The sequence below is a fragment of the Mustela nivalis genome (assembly GCF_964662115.1).
Source record: "Mustela nivalis genome assembly, chromosome: 19".
NCBI lineage: Eukaryota > Metazoa > Chordata > Mammalia > Carnivora > Mustelidae > Mustela > Mustela nivalis.
In genome coordinates, this window is record NC_139038.1 from 28612170 (window position 1) to 28632014 (window position 19845).

Below are 19845 nucleotides of genomic sequence, written 5' to 3' on the forward strand. Positions count from 1 at the left end.
ACAGCTGATGCGAGTGTCAGGCGTTATCCCTACTTCAGGACACTGTCTGGCATTGTGCCCTAACGTGGGACACACATCTACCATCTAACTCAGCAATGTCACTCCTAAGTGCGTACCCGAGAGAACGTTTGCACACATAGAAGGCCAGGTACGAGAATATTCGTGAAAGAACCATTTACAAAATCACGGGTCTGTGCACAAACCAAATGGCCAGGAACAAGGATTGGTGGGTAGACTGTGGTATAGTCACTGAAACGGAACATTATAGAGAAGCCGGAACAAATGAATGACAGCAGCCTATGACAACGGGAGGGATATATGACAGGATGACATCTTTCTTATAAAGTCAAGAATGACATATATAGAGACACATATTCTTTTGGGCATACACATCATAAATATAAGAAGCAATAGGGCTACACAAAGCAAGGGAGTACTAAACACACAAATCAGGATGACTGTTCGTTTTGGGTTGAGAGGAGCAAGGTAAGAGGGTTGGGAAGGCGGACCCCCGGGCTTCGATGTAAGTTATAATCTTAGGGTCAAAGTTCTAGCTTTTTTGCAGAGGCTGCTAGCTTCAGGAGTACTTTCTCCATTATTAAAACCAACAAATTAAATCAGAGCAGGTCGTGCATGCATCAGAGAGGGGAGTGTGTTTCAAAACCAAGACGCTGCTTTCTCCAGCTCTGGGTCCCGGCAGTCCAGTTAAGAAAAACAAAACAAAAAAACACACCACCTTATGTGAAGCCAAATTTAGAATGTGGCGAGAGAAACAAGACTGTTAATTAGAGGAATCATAGAAAGCTTGAATTTGGACGACAGATTGAAGAGGCTGTCGGAAGGGACCCAGGACCCAGGTTTGGAGCACCGACAGAAAGGCACACATATAAAAAGGTGTCTCCTAAACCAGCCTAAGGAGTACATTGAACAGACCGACCTGGAGAACATCTTTCCTTTTATAAAAATTCTCTCCCATTTCAGAGGTACCCTGTGGCACCACTCAGAGTCCCAAGGGCTAGTCCGAAGATCCTGAACACCTAGGACATGGGGTCTGTGCTCGAAAGCCTCGGCTCACGTGCTATCTCATTCCTACAAGGCATTAAATGTGACATAATTAAATGTGACACACTCTTACCACTTCCGTAACCTGTGCTCACCACCCCCAGGACTCCGTAATGGATAGCCCAGTGCTCGGAAGCTTTGGTCATTTCCAGGCAATGAATGTTTTTTTTTGTTTTGTTTTTTAATGTAAGTAACTCTTGTCTGTAATTCCATTATTACAAGTACAAAACCTGGCTCCACTTCCCGGACCTCTTAAGACTGGAACGGATGAATAGACCGTAACTCCGTTCTAGGGGCACAGTTCTACTTTCGGGCCCACGGTAGGCACTTCATGAACGCATGGTTGTAAACTAGACTTGTTTTTCCAAATAATAACGTGGGAGACCTGGATTCCAAGAGAATGTGTGTGGAGTGAAACATTGTTCCTATAGGTCGTATTTATAGAGCAAAGAATGATCATTCTAGAAAGGTATAAATGTATTTATGGGGGTATGTCAAAAGAAGAGTTGAAATTTGGTTCCATATTCGCAGATTAAGGACACATGTGACCGTTTTATGTGAGATCAGCCGCTGTGGCCATAGATTCAAAGGAGACATAGAATCCAGGGCATCAGAAAAAAGCATCCCCCCCGCCCCCACCACATACCCAACCACCATCCACACGCCTCCACACATTCAAATATTCCATTTCCTACACACTCAGACACGCGCACACATACGCACACTTAGATACGGTGACTGGCTGGGAGATCAGGGAACCGAGACAAAGCCCTCCTACGTTAAGGACCCTTTCGTTAAAGGGGACAGTCAAATCCCCCCAAGTCTGATGTACAACCTTGAATTTATTCACCGAAAGACAGCAGCGGGAACAGAACACAACACGGAAACATGAAAGAGACAGGTGAGCGGTCAGAAGCAGGTATTGGCAAGAAGAGCTTCCCTTCCTGCCCACGGAGCTCATTATCAAGTCCAGAAACACACACACGTCTCTGTTTTCCTAATTGAGGTCGTCGGCGTTTAAATCTGGGCCAGGCCTCCGCTCCTCGTCTTTATGCACTCCACCTGCCCGGCTAACTTGGTTCTCGCTCACTATTTCAAGCACACGCGTGTTCACTCCCCTCTCACTTCACTCGCTCGCTGGCGTCCAAGTGTTAAGTCATTCACGTGCGCGCGATCTGTCGACACCGCCCATCCCTGCCGAGCTCTTGAGAGCAGTCACGCCGTGGGCCTGACCTGACTTGCATTCGCCCGACTATGAAGCCACCCGGGGCATAAACAGCCCGCTGCGGTCCTGTGGCTGCCGGGGAGGCGGTGAGGGGTGGGGACCTCAAGAGGGTGCTGCTTTGTCCTTTGCTAGCCAACATCTAAACCCCACTCCAGATCTGATGCCTGCCTATGCCTTTCCCTGTCCCTACTGCCTTCCTTCCGGAGGCATAAATAACCCGCCTCCCAACACACCCTCTGAGAGTTGGGATCAAGGCTCAGCCTATCAGGGTGAGATGATACCATGTCCTGCTCCCTCCAGGTGCATGCCTTTTGCTTGATTTTGCACCTAAATGCAGGCAGCAGCACAAAGGGGTGGATGGGGAAGTGAGGGGGGGTGTCCAGATAGCTTCCTGAGAAATCACAGTAAAAATGGGTTGGCCAGCACCGCCCCCCCCACCCCCTAAGTTCCCCCAAGAAACTGTATTTCTTCTTAAAACTCTTGGAGGGGTAATTCACAGACAACCACACATACTTAAAGTGTACACCTTGATGATTATTGGCCTATGCGGATGCTGTGAAAGGCTCACAGCAAGACTGCCAACGCTTCCATTGACTCTAAATGGGTCCCACGTGTCCTGGGCAGTTTTAATGTTTAGTTTGGAAGCCTTTTGTGGTTGGGGGGGGTGGTGGTGGGATTTGACCTCACCTAGAAGCCCAGGGCTCCCTGTGTGGGGTCACTGATTGTGTTTAAGAAATCAATAGCACTCCACGCCCGCCCCCCCTCTTCCTCAAGGAACAAAAATCCCTTCGACCAACAAAAGACTTGCGACTTCCAGTCTGACTCACCCTCAGTCCCGGGGCACATACTCGGGCTCTGATAAGACGCAGTCAATCTGTCCTCCGTTTGTTTATAATGAGTCATGCTGGAAACAGGCAGCTACTTTTCTTCCCTCTCCTGTCATGGTTAGGCAAGAACCAGAGGCAGATACACCCCCATTCAAAGTGCAGTCATCCTTAAAGTGTCCGGCGACTCCCGCGGAGCTCCGTTGACGACCTGTGACTCAATGGGGACCCCTGCTGGTGGAGGCCGGCAGCGCCCCGGCCCGGAGTGGAAGGGGCCTGCCTTCTTTCCCACACTCCAGGGCCATCTCGGATCTTTGCAACTTACAGGAGATTTGCAAGAGAGATGGGAAGAACAGCTGAGTTTTCTGTGCATCCTGCCCCACAGCCCCCCGACCCCCACCCCCAATTATTAGTGACAGAGCGGGGCGTGAGTCACAGCTTTCAGCCTAGGCCCACACTAGAGCACTTAAACTCGTCATTGCTTCAGGGATGAACCTTCTCCCAGCTGCGACCCGCCTCCGGGCTCCGGCTCTGGGCTTCCGCAGGCGTGAGCTGTGAAGCCTCCGCGGGTTCAAGGGGCCTCCCTTTCGATTCTTTCCATCGATGCCTCCTTGGCCCCGATTGAAAAATTCCTACACCCAAGTCCTGATGGGAGCCTGGGGAATGTTTCCACGAGAGGTAATGTCACAGTGGAGTCAACATAAAGGAGATTTATCCGCTGTTTCAACGCATTGAAGCGAAGCGCACTGTTTGGAGAAGAAATCCCCATAGCAACTCGGCCGCCCCAGTTACAGCAGGCTCAGTGCGACCAAAATAAAAATCTTTACGGAGTCTCAGCGTTGGCTGGTGAGGGCTGCTTAGCGCTGGCCGTGTTTTCAGGCCACATTCTCAGACCCATGAGTTGCGTTTCATAAATCACTGCAAGGGATGCTTTAAGGAATAACGCGACCCTACAGCCAGGTTACAGATGAAGGGGTTGGAGAGCACTCCCCCCCACGCCAGCTTAAGCACGGCCAGACCTCACCGCCAAACAGCAGCACCGTGTTAGAACTTCGGAAAAGGGTTCATTGTTACTGCTCGTGGCTTACCAGTCCCCTCCAAGCGGGGGTACACGGTGCTATGGATGTTAGCTTTAAAGAAGAGGCAAATCAATACAAAAATGGTTTTTTTTTTTTTTCGTGGGTGGGAAAGGAAGAAAAGCAACGTCACTCTTGTTTCCCTCCACCCCCGGGCCCTCCAGCAGTGGGTTTGGGTTCCGTGAATGATCTGCTCTCTCTAGCATCTTCTCCGGCTCAGCTCCTTCCTTCTGATCACCCCCACACACAACTCCCTTCAGAGCGCTGCTCGTCTGTTCTTTTTCTCCAGCTCCACTGTGCCCTGGCCTCCTCCGATCCCCGTCTGGTGTGTGCCCTCAGGCTCCCTGGGAGGACTCTTCATGGTGTCATCTCTGTCGCTTTCTGGGTCCACTGGCATGGCCCGTGCTCAGCTCCTAACCCTGCAGGTCACTCCTGTGAAATCCCTGGTCTGGTTTGGTGCTGGTGGCTGCGAGACATTCAGGAGCTCCTGGATCTGCCTCCCTGATGCTCTTGCCTCCTAGATTTGGGCATTTCCTGATGTTCAGGTTCATATTTTTTCTGTGTCAACCATTTATCTGACGTCCTCGGTACTCACTTTTTTTTTTCTTTTTTAAGATATATTTATTTATTTTAGAGAGGGACAGAATGTGTCCTGGGTGGGAATGGGCAGAGCGAGAGAGAGTGAATCTCAAGCAGACTCCCCACCAAGTAAGGAGACCCATGTGCGGCTCGATCTTACAACCCAAGAGGACAGCACGAATTGGACGATTGACTGACTGACCCACCCAGGGGCCCCATCGGTTCTCACTTCAGGGCAGCCATCAGCTACACCTGGAATTGAGACGATCTGCCTCACTGTTGGTCATTTCAAAATCCGCTTGTTCAAAACTGAACTTGACTTTCTTTATAAAATGATCAGGGCCTTCCTGGTCACAGCATCATCGTTTTCTGACCCTGGGCTGAAATTCTCAAAAATGATGTAGATTCGTCCTTGACTTTGATGTTCTTTGCCATATTCCTCTTCAATATCTGGCCTTTCCGTTTCCAAAGCTCTCATCTTAGATCTGGCCATCATTCTCTAAGGCTCGGGTCATGGCCACAGCTTCCAGAATGGTCTTTCCATCTCCGGTCCTTCCTTCTAGGTAGCAAGGTGCTACAGAAAGAAAGTCAGCTCGGGAGTTTGAGTCTCATCTCTGCCATTTGCTTCCAGTATGACTTGAATTTTTTAATCTCTGTCTTCACGGCCTCATCAGCAAAGCGGGGAAGGTCCCTACTTCAGGGGGTGAGGACATAATGGGGTAAGGAACATAAAATATCCAGTACATTGTAAGTGCTCGACTAATATTTCCATTTCAGACTCACTACTGCCAGACTGCAGCTGTAAAACAGACTACTTGATCATACCCTTCCCTTATTCATTCATCTTCCTCCTGAAATGAGAACAAACTCCTCAAGTCTGGAATAGAGGAGACCCCTTCAATAGGGCCCCAGTGAATTGCCCCAAATCTGCTGCTGGTGACGCCTTCTTTAAACACCACCATTTTTCTGTTTCTTTGCTATTGCTCTGGACGTGCACTTGTCCACACTGCCTGTGTCTGCCTGATGAAGTTGTATCCGTGCTGTACCCATCTTGAGCTCTACCTTTTCTCGGAGGCCATTTTGGATCCCTACAGCTGTAGACCTCCCTATGAGGTCTTCCTCAGACCTCCAGAACACTTCTACCTCTCTGTGATATTTTAGTTATTTTACTTGCTCGTGTTCTTTGACTTCTTTTCATCATAAGGCTGAATGTCCCTTGGTGGCAGGGGCTTTTGCAGCATTAAGCCCAGAGACAGCCCTCTGCCCTCTGCAGTAAACGCCTTACGCTGAAAACAAACCTGCCCAGTCATGCTTCCCTTAGTCTACTAAATTATCTGCTTCCCTAAGCTTCTGCTGGGCGTCTCCCTTCCCAGGAATGAAGTTGCACGGAGAAGCAAATCTCTCAGTGAAAGGCATGCTTGCACTGACACCAACTTCTTTGGAAAAGGATCCCCAAATATCATCATCTTCATTAGACATGGTCTATTTACTATTTTCATGAATCCCAGGAAACTCTCTTGGGTGAAATCACAAGTTGATTTTGTTTACCTGACTCTCAGGCCCTTGGGGAGCAGTCAGTGTTCTTCTGATGTAGAAATATCTTCATCAGGCAAGTGGATCCTTGGGAATATCTAAAATTCCTCTTCTTTCTCATCTTGGACAAGTTTCTCCTTAACACTCATAGGCAGGGGCTACACAAAATTAGCTCTGGGATGAAATATTCAGCTGCGCTTTTGCAAACAGAGATATGGGGGTGCACTGAGCCAGCATCTTAAAATGAGTCTATAGTTCTTAAATATTTGATCAATTGATAGTTTGTAATATTAACATTTTAGTATCAAAGTACAGTTCCTAAATATATATGTATATAAATGCCTATGTAGAGTATCCATCTTCTAGTTTACAAGACTTAATTTAAGGTTGAATGAGGCAGGAAATACAGTATTATCATCATGTGGGAGCTCATGTTGGCAACGCCACCTACAAAGCATAATTTTTGCACAACGTTAGAAATATGACTATCATACAAATGGAAAAAAATCAAAACCAAAACAACAGAAGTCAAAGATTTTATTAGATTCAGTTAATGAGGAAACCAATAAGCTGTTAGGGCTGATTTTAAAAGAAAATGAAAGACTGGGGCGCCTGGGTGGCTCAGTGGGTTAAAGACTCTGCCTTCGGCTCAGGTCATGATCCCAGGGTCCTGGGATCGAGTCCCACATCCGGCTCTCCGCTCAGCAGGGAGCCTGCTTCCTCCTCTCTCTCTCTGCCTGCCTCTCTGCCTACTTGTGATCTCTGTCTGTCAAATACATAAATAAATAAAATAATAATAAAAGAAAATGAAAACCCAGATATTTGTAGCTGGTCAAATGAATGCAGAAATATTTTTGCAAATAAATGCAGAAGTGTTTCGTGTCCTGCTAGGCAATACCTTGCAACGCTACTGAACAAGAATCAGTTGTATTGCTGTTGGGGTTTCTACAAGTTAACTTTTATTCTCAAAAAGTTGCAAAACAGTAAGAGATCAGGAGCCCTGGAAATTAGATGACTCCCCAGGTAGTGTATGCTACGAGAGGACATCCAGCTCTTTTTTATTTTATAAGTAATCTCTGCACCCAGTGTGGGGCTTGAACTCATGACCCCAAGATTGAGAGTCCCAAGCTGTACTCACTGAGCCAGCCAGGCACCCTGACAATAGCCAGCTGTATATAGCTGGATACTGTATCCACGGTACTCGGTATTTTCTTTGACCAGGTTCCAAATTTCGCATGCTTGCTTTTGACATTTAAGAAAGGTGTGAAAACAAGCCAATTTGCCTTTTCTGTGACACATCTGTCATTAGGTATTTGAAAGTAGACACAAACCCCTCTTCCCCCACCACCGGTCACTAGTGTGTCATCATGGGTGCTGGAGTCAGACTGCTTGGGTTCAAATCATGGTTCTATTGTCTACTACTGGGTGACCCTGGGCAAATGACTTAACCTGTCACTCAGTTCCACCACAGCAAGAGAAGCTTTTACGTAATAGTCATGCAAATTAACGGAGATGAGGCAGGAGAGCTCAGTAAATGTGCTATATCAGGACTCCAGGGTTAATTATTCTACCAGAGCCTTTACTCTGACATTAAAACATTTTGAGAAATAACCTGACTTATGCCTTGTTAAAAAGGGATTCGTTCTACGTTTTCAAGCAGAAACCAAAATACCTAAATCAAAGCGAGCCAATTAGTAAACTAATCAAATAATAATTAAACCTAAGAGATTACAGCGAATTCTAGATGTGTCAAAAGGATAATTTACTTTCAACTTTGACGTGGAAGGAACCAAAGAACAAAACAAAACAAAACAAAAAAAAAAGCAAAAAATGGTATGAGTCAGGGGCAGCAGGAAATTAATCTCTGTTGAGTTAAAATGTTCCAAGCATTGTGCTTGCCACACATTCACTACAGGTCAACAAATCAGTGTTTTCAGAAGGAGAATAGTCTTTTTTCTCCCTCTCCTTAAGGACACATGTACAAAATAAAAAGCAGTAAGGGAAAAATAAACCAAAGAAAATCATGCTAAGGCCCTAGAAAGTGGGTTTATCACACACGTCAAATGCTAAAGCAGGGGGTTGGAAGAGTGGCTTGGCTTTCATCATTTCTTCTGTACAACAAAAAAAAAACCACATGAAATACTCTCTTCAAATTGACAAAAAGACACATGAAATACTCTCTTCAAATTATATTTGCCAATGTGTTGGAAATATGACACCCTGGGAATACAGGTCCTTTCGCTATATATGGTTATTTTTCCTTTGCCCATAAAATGCTGAGGAAAATACTGAATAAATACAGATTTTATTAAAAACACACTCACATACAATTCTTGTTACAAATTGATATAAATCAGTTATGTTTCCCTCCCATCCAAATTTTTGGCTTACATGCCCTTAAATTAAAAAACAGCAGTAGGGTGGCTTACCAAAAACCTGTGGATAAAGACAGTGAAGTACTGGGGTTCGGAATTGGACAGGATGTAGCCATAAACCAAAACAGAAAGCAAAATTATGAAGAAAAATGACAACGCACGTTGAAGTCTGGATGCGTTTTAATGTATTCGAGACTGAGAAAAGAACTTTCCTAAACTGTTGGTTTTTAAGAGGACGTTTCTAGGCTAAACTGAACACAAAAGACAAGAGAATTTCCCTAAAGAAGTTTTTTGAGCCAAAGGAAAATCGAATTACACTTGAAAACAAAAGCAAAGACTAATGATGTCTGCCTCTCTCCCCCGCCCACGTCTTCAGATTTGCTTCAGTGTAACTTTCCTGCTGAAGGCCACTCATTCATTCTAGATTCTGTTATCTCAACACAACCAAATCTAGACTTAACCCTCTGTGTGCCAGTGGGTTGATGAATGGACAATTATTTTCAGTCCCATTGGGCTGGGAAACTGCATTCGGGATGTACTCAAATGCACAGAGACATACGGTCTCCTGAGCCCCAAACTGAAAAAAGTGGCAACTTCTTGACAAAAGGACATTATTTATGGCCACTATTACTATATAAAATGATTTCTTGCTGTATAATTTTTAAAGAATATCAAGAGGCACTATGATTTAAACAAAGTTGGAAACGATTTCTTTTATCTTTCATATACTCTGATTTTTACAAATCAGCAAAAAGCTTGTAAAATTAAAAAATGCTGAACTCAGGTTTTTTAAAAAAAGCTAAGCACGAGTTCATAAGTAACTGGTATATTTACTATTCTGAAAGAAAAAAGGCAAAGGTAACAATATGACGCTCGACAATAAAGTGATACATTAATTCTGCAAATTCATGCATTAGTTCCTTTGCCAAAGATTCTTAGATTATAAAAATGTGTAAAAGGATGTGGCAAAAGTCAATACACGAAGGTTGTATTGAAGGTTTTCCACACCTACAGATGCATTAAAATATATTTATTTACTTGGAAGGGGAAGTGGTAGTGAGAGCCTTGCATCTATAATGAGCATTTTCGAGTTCATTAGAAGCTACCATTCATAATTCAAAAGTACACACGAGACAGTGCACATCTTCAAATGCCTAGTACATACAACAGCAAATAACAGAATCCAAGAGCCAGAGACACCGGCCCTCTAAATACAACCAAGAGTGTTCTCCATGTTGTACGAGACGACAAGGGCTATTTATGGTGGCTTTAAGAACAGATCTTATTTCTGAAAGTTTAAACTGGAGTGAGACCCATATCAAAAGATGTGCTATGTTCCATCTGCCTTTTACATAGTGAAAGAACAATATAAGCCAGGTGGAATTCTACAAGAAAAACCAGGAACTACACAACACAAGCAGAAGTGCTAGACGAGGGTAAAGAAAAATTGTAATAACCATCTCCTTTTGAGGGGCTGTATCGATGTTAATGTACTTTTCACTCGGACTGGACTCTTAAATACACGTGTACAGAAGTGAAAATTAACATCTGTACCTGACATCTTGTTTTCTAGTCTCCGGGGTAGCTATTGAGCCCTTGGAAACATTTAGAAGCCTGATCCTTTATTCTACCTTTAACTTTTGTTTCCTGTGCTCTTCTATGTTCCTCAGATCACTGTACAGAATTTCATAGAACAATATGGTTCCCTGATACCCCTCAATTCATTCTTGTGGTACCCTGTATCGAGTTTGAAATCCACATCGACTTCAGCAGTATTAATGTAGGTTAACATACCAGGAGAGCAAGAAGTCGACATGAGCGGTTCAGCTTGGAGAGGTCGGTTGAAAGAACTTCTGTGAAGGTGAAGACCATTTTGCGTTACATGGTCCAGTGACTACTCTGAGTGCAAACACTGTGAGGAACAAAAACACGGGCGACATGGAGGAAATGTGGAACTGTGCAGTACGGCTAGAGGCACCGATGTCTATATCTGCATCAGCTCTTGAGGTAGAAAATTCACTACTCATTACTAGATAGGAGAATAAGAGCTAAGTTAATAATGGTGAAATATAAAAGCTTAAAAACGGCACAAAGATGCTATGAATGTCCCCATATGTACACTTCAGTAGAAAGCTAACTTAACCCAGTCAGAAGGTTTGAGAAGGAGGAGATGGTTTTGTGAGTTTTTAAGTAGGTGTGTATTTCTTAAGATAGTCTATGCATTGATCTTCCATTTACTTTTTAAGTCCTTTATCTCGACCCCAGGAAGGAAAACCAAATCTTAAAGACTTGGTGGGCCACTCAATTTGCTTGTGTCAAAGTCCTCACACAGACACAAGGATGTGCTCGGCACAGGGACAGAGAAGGGGGGAGTGGAGGGTGAGCTTACACTGCTTGGGGAGAAGCTCTGGCGCTGGTGGTCTCAGGGTGTTGGAAGAGGCCCAGGAACCAGGAAGTCTTAAGAGACTCTAATTGGCCATTCAGGCTTAGAGATCACAGAGTTAGGAGGTTAAATATTTGAAAAAATGAGCATTCCAAGGACTCTTTCCCTTGTACCATCAATTTCTGGAAAGAGAGAATTCATGCCTAAAAACTACTGGCTTTGTACATGTTGCATACGTTCGGTGGATTAGGAAATGCACCAGCGAGATTTCTACACCCACAGTAGAAAGTCCCCAGGAATCTCTCTTAGAGGCAGAAAGCTGGAAGAATATGTTTGAGGACAATGTGGAGAGAAGTGGGGAGGGATGGCAGAAGGGTTTCTTTCTCTGGGTTCTGGGGTGTCTCTGAAGAGGGCAAGAACATGACTGTGTGTTCTTTTGGTTTGTGTCAGAAACATAAATTGCTGCCTGTTTCAAGAATGGCCTTCTAGAAGCACCTGCAGACACCTCCCCTGCTCCAGACCCACCTCAATGAAGAGTGGAGCATGCGGACTCTGGCCTGGGGTTCCAAGAGGAGTCTTGGGTTCTGGTCCGCAGAGCCAGGAAGCAGAGGGCACAACCATGAAGTGCTGGAAGACAGGGAATTTCTGAGCTAATAATTAATCAGGGCCTAGGAATACCGGCAGAGAGTGGCTGAAAAGCACAGTCACGTGACAAGAAGACAGCCGTCACTGTTCACTTTCTCATTTTTCCCTTGGACACGACCTCTGCGTAAGAGGTATGAATGAAGTCATAGAGCTGCTTGGCGTTGCTGGCATTGCCCAGAATGCCCGCCAGCTTGTCCTGCGACAGGCTGGCCAGTTCCGCGATGTTCTTCACGTGCTGCATCAAGGTGCGACAGTTTTTGGCGTTCACCCCTGGCATTTTTAATAAGAAGTCCTGGGGACCGGGGTTATACTTTTCCGATTCGGGGAGCGCCTCCGAATCCGCAGTGACGGCCACGGCTGTGGCCGCATCGGGCTGTGGCTTGTTCTGTTTCAGCTCCTCGAACAGCTCGGCAGTGGCGTGAGGCGAGGGGCACCAGAGAATCCGGAGTCTGGGGAAGTGGAGCGTGAGGAGGGTGAGTTTGGAGCTGATGTCGTTGCTGGAGATCTCCTGATGGAGGGCGCCCCGGGAGGTGAGGGAGAAGGGCTTCCCGGGGTCAAACTCGATCAGCAGCACGGGGCGCTTGTAGTAGCGGGCCATGGAGATGCACTGGCCGTACAGGCGGCCGTTGTTTAACGAGCCAATCAGGTCGCTGATGCTCTTGCGCTCGACGCACATCTCCGGGGTCAGAATGTAGTCTCCGACCTCCAGCGTCACGGGTTCAATGTCGATGCCCCGACGGTGGATCAGGGAGGGGAGCTCACTGCGGAACTCCCGCACGTCCACGACTATGGTTTGCTGCGTCCTGTTCTGTTCCTGGCCACCTGGGAGCAAAAAGTGTGCACTGCAGGTGATGTCACAGAGGAAGAACTCCCAAAGACGGAACAGAACAGAAGTCTAAAAGCTGTGTTTCAGGGGCGCCTGGGTGGCTCAGCTGGTTAAGTGCTGGACTTGGTTTTGGCTCAGGTCATGATCTCGGGGTTCGCGAGATGGAGCCCCAGGTTGGGCTCCATGCTCAGCAGGGAGCCTGTTTCTCTCCTTCTCCCGCCCCCTGCCCCTTCCCCCGCCTGCACTCTCTCTTTCTAAAATAAACAAATAATCTTTAAAAACGTAGAGAAATAAAATCAAATCTGTGTTTCTGCTGTCAACCTGTGATGCATGGTAACATAACACCCCATGTTGTTATTCCTCATTTTTCTGTGTTTTCAGAAAGGTTTGTTTACAGAGTAAATAAAGGCGATTTCTCTTAAACTAAATAGAGCCGAAGAAAGTCCTGATGATTCATAACAACAGTGCTCGCCGTTGCCTTCTCTCGGCAGTGCCCTTGACCGCCGGTCCCGGATGGCCCCACTGCTCGCCTTCTACTGACCACCGCATTCCCAATTCCTATGACAGAGTCAGGCGCGTATTGGACACTTACGAACGCTTGCTGGGTCAACTGCTTTAGAGGCTCTCGTGAAAAATTCTGGAGCCGCTAGTCTTTGTACCAGTGAGTGTGGATGTGGGAAGATGGAAGAAGCCAGTGGACCAGAACTTTCCACATTTGAATGTGCCCAGAACCGCCTGGGAGCAAGTTAGAGGTGGTTCTGTACTCAGTAGGTCTAGGGTGGGGCCTAAGACCCTGCATTTCTTTCCTTTTCTTTTTTAAAAAAAGATTTATTTATTTATTTATCTGACAGAGAAGGAGACCGCGAGAGAGGGAACACAAGCAGGGGGAGTGGGAGAGGGAGAAGCAGGCTTCCCGCTGGGCAGGGAGCCCGATGCGGGGCTCGGTCCCAGGTCTCTGGGATCATGACCTGGGCCATCTAGGCACCCCAAACTGCATTTCTAACAACATCCCAGATAACGCTAAGGCTGCTGGTTTAAGGACAGCACTAGCGAGGACCAGCATCTGCCGTGTGCAGAGTAATGGTCCCTTTACGATGTCCATGTCCTAATCCCTGGAATATGTAAATATGTTACTTTACAAAGCAAAGGAGACACTGCAAATATGATTAAATTTAGGATCTCAAGATGAAGAGATTGTTCCGGATTATACAGGTGGGCCCAAAGGTCCTTAAAAGTGAGAGAGAAGCAGGAAGGGCAGAGTCAGAGCCGCTGGCTCTGAAGGAGGAAGGGGCCAGCAGCCCAGGAGTGCAGGTGCCTCTAGGAACTGGGAATGGCAGGGAGACGGAGCCTTCCCTAGAGCCTCTAGGAGGAGCACAGCCCTGCTCACACCTCGGTTTTAGCCCAGTGAAACCCATTTGGACTTTGGAATTTTAATAATTGTAAGATAAGAAATGTATGTTGTTTCAAGCCACTGAGTGCGCGGTAAGTGGTTACAGCAGCCGCAAGACGTGACTACAGGGCTGGGAAAGCCTGAACTCAGAAGGACAAACTTCCATAAATAGCCTTCTGTGTGGCACCTGCATGGTCAAGTCTAGCTTCCTTCACTCGTTCTATATTCTGCATGAAGTGTCACCAACCTATCTGACTTTGTGAGAATCTTCAAGACAGACCTCGATGCTCTGAGGCCACGTTTCCCAAAGCAGAGTCCAGGGGCATTCCCATCAGAAGGCCCTGAGCTGCCGACCCCGTTTCAGATGCATGGAGGGAGGCCTTTGGATCCACACCTTTAACAAGCCTCTGTGGTCATTCCTGGACATACTGGATTTGGGAGGCCCGTGGCTCTAACTGGGCCCCCCGCCGCAGAGGCTAAGTCAACTCAGTCGTATTGCGTTCCTCAGGCCGCGTGGCTGACAGCAGCTGCTTGCCATGGGGAAACGAGGATTCGGGGAGCAGGGAGGGGGTTATATCTGGGTTACACTGCAATTGGCATTCAGCACGTCTTGCTGGCACGCCATGGTTCAGACGGTGCCCGGCAGTGAGAGCGTCACGCACCTGGGACCTGGGGAAGTGCCAAGAAGCAACATACGGGGGCGAGGAGAGACGTGGGGAGGCGCTCCAGCAATGTCTGTCTGAGCGAAGCCCACTCCTTTGGGTCAAGATAAGAACCTAATGGGCGCTTATTAAAGTTTCTCTGCAAAAGTATGTCCTGCGTCTCATCCAGCCAACCACGTTTACGAGCAATGCCGGAATGTGACTGGTTTTGAGGCTGGGGTGCCTACAACGCAACCCCTTTATTCTACAGCTCTGGGAGGGACACGTGGTTAGGGAAAGGCAGTGCTGACCCTGGGTCTGGGAGCCGGCACCCATTTTTGACAAGGTCGTTGAGAAAAAGCACGCTTCTGCGGGAAAGCTCTAGAACCCCGACAGCCTCCATGGCGGGCGCCGGAGCGCATGGCCCAGGGCGGGACTCACCTGCTTTACGGGTGTCCACGGCAGCGCCTGCAGCTACGGGGCCTCTTACCAGGTCCAGATTTGCTTCGTCCCTACCTTCCCTCCCTTCAGGGACCACCATGCTGGCCTTCTCCCTGGGGCGGAAAAGAGTTTCAACCTTTTTTGAACGAAATTTCAAAATTTCTAGATTTTAATCTTTTATAGATGGTAACTTAGAACATGGCCACAGGAGTGTCAAGATGAGAAATATGTTAGATAAATAAGTACAATAAAACTACACAGATGAGCGACCGGTAAAGGAAGCAGAAAGAAGTCCGTGGTTGGGTGCTACGACCATCTTCCAGAGCGAAAGAGCTGCTGTTCGTTTTCCATGCTCTGTGTCCTTTAAGCACTTTGGGACATGAAATGAGCGGGTAAAAAAATGCCACCAAGAAACTGGGGCTTTTTATAAAAACACGTTAACGTGTTATTGAGCATTAAAAATAATTTAAATCATTTACATTCCAATACTTTCAGAGTAAATCACAGATAGGGATGGTTAGAAATCAATGATCAAGAAAAGCACAGGGCAGGTGATGGAACTTCGATTTAAAAAAACTCCAGGTGGGAGGCCCCGAGAAACGGTTTTAATTTTAAAGGGAAAATCCAGTCATACAAATTTCCCAACAGAGATTTAAACAAACAAACAAACAAAAAAATCAACATCTCCGGTTAGGCAATACAGCAGCATGAATTCCCTTGCTCTTGCATTCGTTGTAAAAACCCTTCTGGAGTGTTCCCACCTGCTGCGTTGGGTGCTCTGATCGACATATGGTTATGCGGTAATTCCTGCCTTCTAGGAAGCTCGCAGCTCACACCGGGTAGGCTGACAGGACCACACAACCGTAACTCAGATTCATCATCAGGGACTACATCAGTCCTGACGATATGCTTGAGAACCAAAGAGCGGAGGCCGGGCTTGCCACGGTCTTATATTTCAAACCCAGAAGTATGTTACCATCAATCCATGAACCAGTCAGCGGTCTAGGAGTAAGGCTGGCTCTCTCCCCTCACAGGGCAGGAAACGGAGTTGGGGGAGCACGAGCAGGCACAAAACAAAGGTAGGACTGACCAACGGCAGGAACAGAGCCCGGGGTACCGTGAAGCAGAAGGGAAATGGGTCCTTAGTACTCACTAATCATTTCAGGAAGGGCTAAAACAGCAAAGATTTTCCAGTGAAAGGAAATAAAATTGGAGAGACCGAATTTCCAACAACTCTGGATAAATGATGTTTTAGAACAGGGTACCAATCCAAGATACCACTGGGGAACAGAAATCACCACTTTAAATTCTATACTCCTTGAAACAATATACAAACACAAAGTTATTATTAGCCCAGCATTTTGTAAACAGTTCATGCAAGGGGGGCAGGCACAGTTCCAGGTCTTTCCCTCATGATTCTCAGTACCAGTGTCAAGTGTGGCCTGCTGGAATAGTCTTTGCAATGGCCGTGGCCCTGAAAGCCACTTGCTACTGCTCTGTGACATCTAGTAGACTCAAGTTGAGGACAAAGGGCAAGCTATTGAAAAATTATTGCTCCTTCATTTCTTTTTCTTTGACATTTGGGATTAATATTGGGGATCCTTTTTCTCTGTTTCCACTTACTTTACTGGCTAAGCTACATATCACACATGGGGACATCCCAATTTTCTGATTAATTTGTAGTCTGTTGAGTGGCTGTACAGCCTAGTGGGTTAGAGTATGAATCTCTAGTCTGTGGTTCTGAAACCACTGACGGGCCATGAGCCTTGGACAAGCAGTTTAATGGCTCTGTGCCTCAATTTCATCTGTAAAATGGGCATAATAATAAAACCTACCTCAAAAGAGGCATGTTAGGATTACCTGCTGTGGAAGGTACTCAGGACAGTGCCTGGCACATAATAGGCATTATAAAATGTTAGCTGTTGTTAAAACTGTACTTTTTAAATAACGTGGTAACCTTATTCCCTAATTATCCATGACAATGCTGAAAAAGATTTGCTTTCAGATGATTCCACAACGGTTTCAATTAATATTGTTACGTAAAAGCAGCTGATCTACCGTGAAATGTTATAACTTAACTGCAAATTGAAAGTGGGAAATACTAAATTCCTGAAATGAAGCCTGGATTACACAGTAAGTCTCCCAAACTGGTAACTCAAACTAATGTAACAGAAACTTGCCGTCATAATAAATATTCAGCTCTTTGCTTTCGACATTTAGCATAATTACCCAAGTCGCTCCGTGTGACAGACACAAAATGATAATTATCAATGCAGATTCTTATTTCTACTGAATCTATAGTACAGAGGTTTCTGATTTTTGCTTCAGTATCTTGAATGATATCTGAATTGATTGTACAACATGGTAATATAGGAAGGAGGTGCTGAACTAGAAGTCTGCCTTTAGAAGGAATGGGTTCTGGCCCTCATGCTAACTGATTTTAGGATCACCTTTTTCTTTATTTTATTTTTTATTTCTTAAGGAATCTCTACACCCAACAAGGGGTTTGAACTCACATCCCCGAGATCAAGAGTCATGTGCTTCACCGACAGAGCCAGACAGGTGCCGTGCCGAGCATGTTTCTAACTAAAATTCCAAAGAACCTTACCCCTGCCTTTGAAAAGCAGTGACCTCTCTAAAGCTATGTATACTCAGAATGTTACTGCCAATTTTTCTACCTAGGGAGCATTTTATTATTGATACTTAGGAGTTTCATTTCTCTCTCTCTTCATTCCTTTTGGGGCATTTTCAATAGTAGCGCTGCTTTCTTGCTGATGACATCACCCGTGGAGGTCCTGGCAAAAGCACCTCGTCTTATTCTCACGTCAAATTTCTAAGTACGGGCTTGGTGCAAACGCTCTTTCAGCATTGCACCTCACAGATATTTTCCTTTTTGAAACAAACACTTCTCAAATTCCCCACCTTTCCTGGGAAAGTAAATATCTGAAGATTCTGAATGGTGAAACTATCGGATTGCTGTGTAATATGGGAAGATCTACCTTATAATAAGTAGACGGTCACCACTGACAGCTGGGGAATTAAGCCAAGCCAGAGACAAAAGTACATTAAAATCTGAAGCTCTATGTGGTCATCTATTAACTTGGGGATGGTTAGCCCGTGAAGCCTTGGGCAGAGGAGATTTTGTAAAGGAGAAACGGCTGGTTAGGCGGTACTGACCCACACCCTCTAGCACTGATTTTTTTTTTTTTTTAAGATTTTATTTATTTATTTGACAAAGAGAGAGAGCACTAGTAGGGGGAGCTGCAGGCAGAGGGAGAGGGAGAAGCAGACACCCTGCTGAGCAGGGAGCCGGATGTGGGACTTGATCCCAGGACCCCGGGATCATGACCTGAGCCGAAGGCAGACGCTTAACAACTGAGACACCCAGGCGCCCCGGTACCAATTCTTTGATTCCATCTCCTACATCTCTCTTCAGCCTGTTCCCTTCTCCCTGTCAACCTAATCTTGGCTACCACTGCCTCATTTCCCTGCCCCATCTAGTCCTTCACTGGAGGCCAGCGAGAGCCTCTAAAAACAGACTTCATACTGAGGATGCTTCGATGCTGTCTTACTGCCTTGACAGGCACGTTCTGAATCCTCAGCAGGGCCTCTGGGACCCAGGAGCCTTCGCACACAGAAGCCCCTTCCCGCCCTGTCAGGGCAGCACCGAATGCACACTGTTGATGCGTTGCACACCTACCGCTTCTTCCAGGAAGGCACCTGGGTTCTCCCCCCGGGCAAGGTCGGACCTGCGCTAGTGCACCTGTTCTTTGCCTTTGCAGCCAGACTCTGAACACGTCTAGTTCGCGTAATACTCTTCACCGCCTAATGTTCATCTTCTCCACTAGAGGATGAGCTCGAGGAGGGAGGGACCTCCGGCACCACCGTGACCACAGCATCTCCTTACTGACACAGGGCATGGCACCTCACAGACGCCCAGGACACCTCTGACTGTTTTGAGTCTTGGGGCAGTGAGGGTCTAGCAGATAGAGAAGCACTAAAAGCTTTGGACAAGGAGAGGCCAGCTGTTTAGCCTGGTTGGTTATCACATTTTCTGAAACATCTTATGTATTTTAAACTGTTGGCTAAGCATCTGCTTTCCCCTCTCCCTCTGCCCTTCCCCTCTGCTCATGCTAATAAATCAACACAATCTTAAAAAACAACAACAACAAAAAAGAAAATCCCATGTATACACACATATACCATATAAACCAGCCCACAGAGCAGGTTAACAGAAAGCATTTTCATAGGCTGAAAGGACTGACCGGAAGCTAGAAGAATCCATGGCCCAAGCCTGTGGTACTCAGAGGTACTCAGGGGTCTGGTCATATACTGTGCTGAGCCCTCCGCAGAGACCCAGTGGCCCTGACTCAGGAGGCACTCGGGAATGCATGCCCTGGCTGAACCAGGCTTCGGGGATATTCTAGGTGGTTGCTGAGAGCCCACCGTCAGGGCTGGAGGAAGGTTGTCCATTTTGTAATTCCGTGTAGAGCCCTAGCATGCTGACAGCCGCTAAAAATGATTTCTGCCCTCTCATTGCCACTGATGCTCTACCAAGGTCTGTGGCTTGGAAGATTGGTCAATCCAAGCCATGATCTCCTCTGGTCTAGTCTATTCTATGGCTCAGCTCAAGGTTGCCCGTCTTGCCCCTGCCCTGGCTTCTGAGGCCCTCACCAAGCTGCCACCTCCTTGACAACAGCCCTGGTGCAAGGTTCTCAGATTTCTCAAATACCTGTGGTGGGTAAAAGATGGCCGTCTAGTCCGTGCCCATGTCACTTAGAACATCTTCCTGATGTCACACTGGAAAGCAATTTCTATTCAGATTGGGAACCTTACCAGACACTC

The 19845-nt window shown here is 46.5% G+C and overlaps 1 protein-coding gene across 2 annotated transcripts in view; it reads right to left on the reverse strand.

Moving 5' to 3' along the window:
* Positions 1-8473: 8473 nt before the first annotated feature.
* The window catches only part of ERCC4 (ERCC excision repair 4, endonuclease catalytic subunit), a 30738-nt gene continuing 19366 nt past the window's right edge, over positions 8474-19845 (reverse strand). Inside the window, exons 10-12 of one of the 2 annotated variants that reach the window (XR_014306604.1) lie at positions 15001-15113; positions 11583-12524; positions 8474-10586 (exon numbers count right to left, since the gene is read on the reverse strand). Coding sequence is in view for 1 of the 2 variants with exons in the window: in XM_082715012.1 (XP_082571138.1) it covers positions 11791-12524; positions 15001-15113 (847 nt within the window). In the remaining variant the exon portion in view is untranslated. Of the gene's footprint in view, positions 12525-15000; positions 15114-19845 lie in introns of both variants that reach the window. The other variant, XM_082715012.1, reaches the window with a different exon arrangement.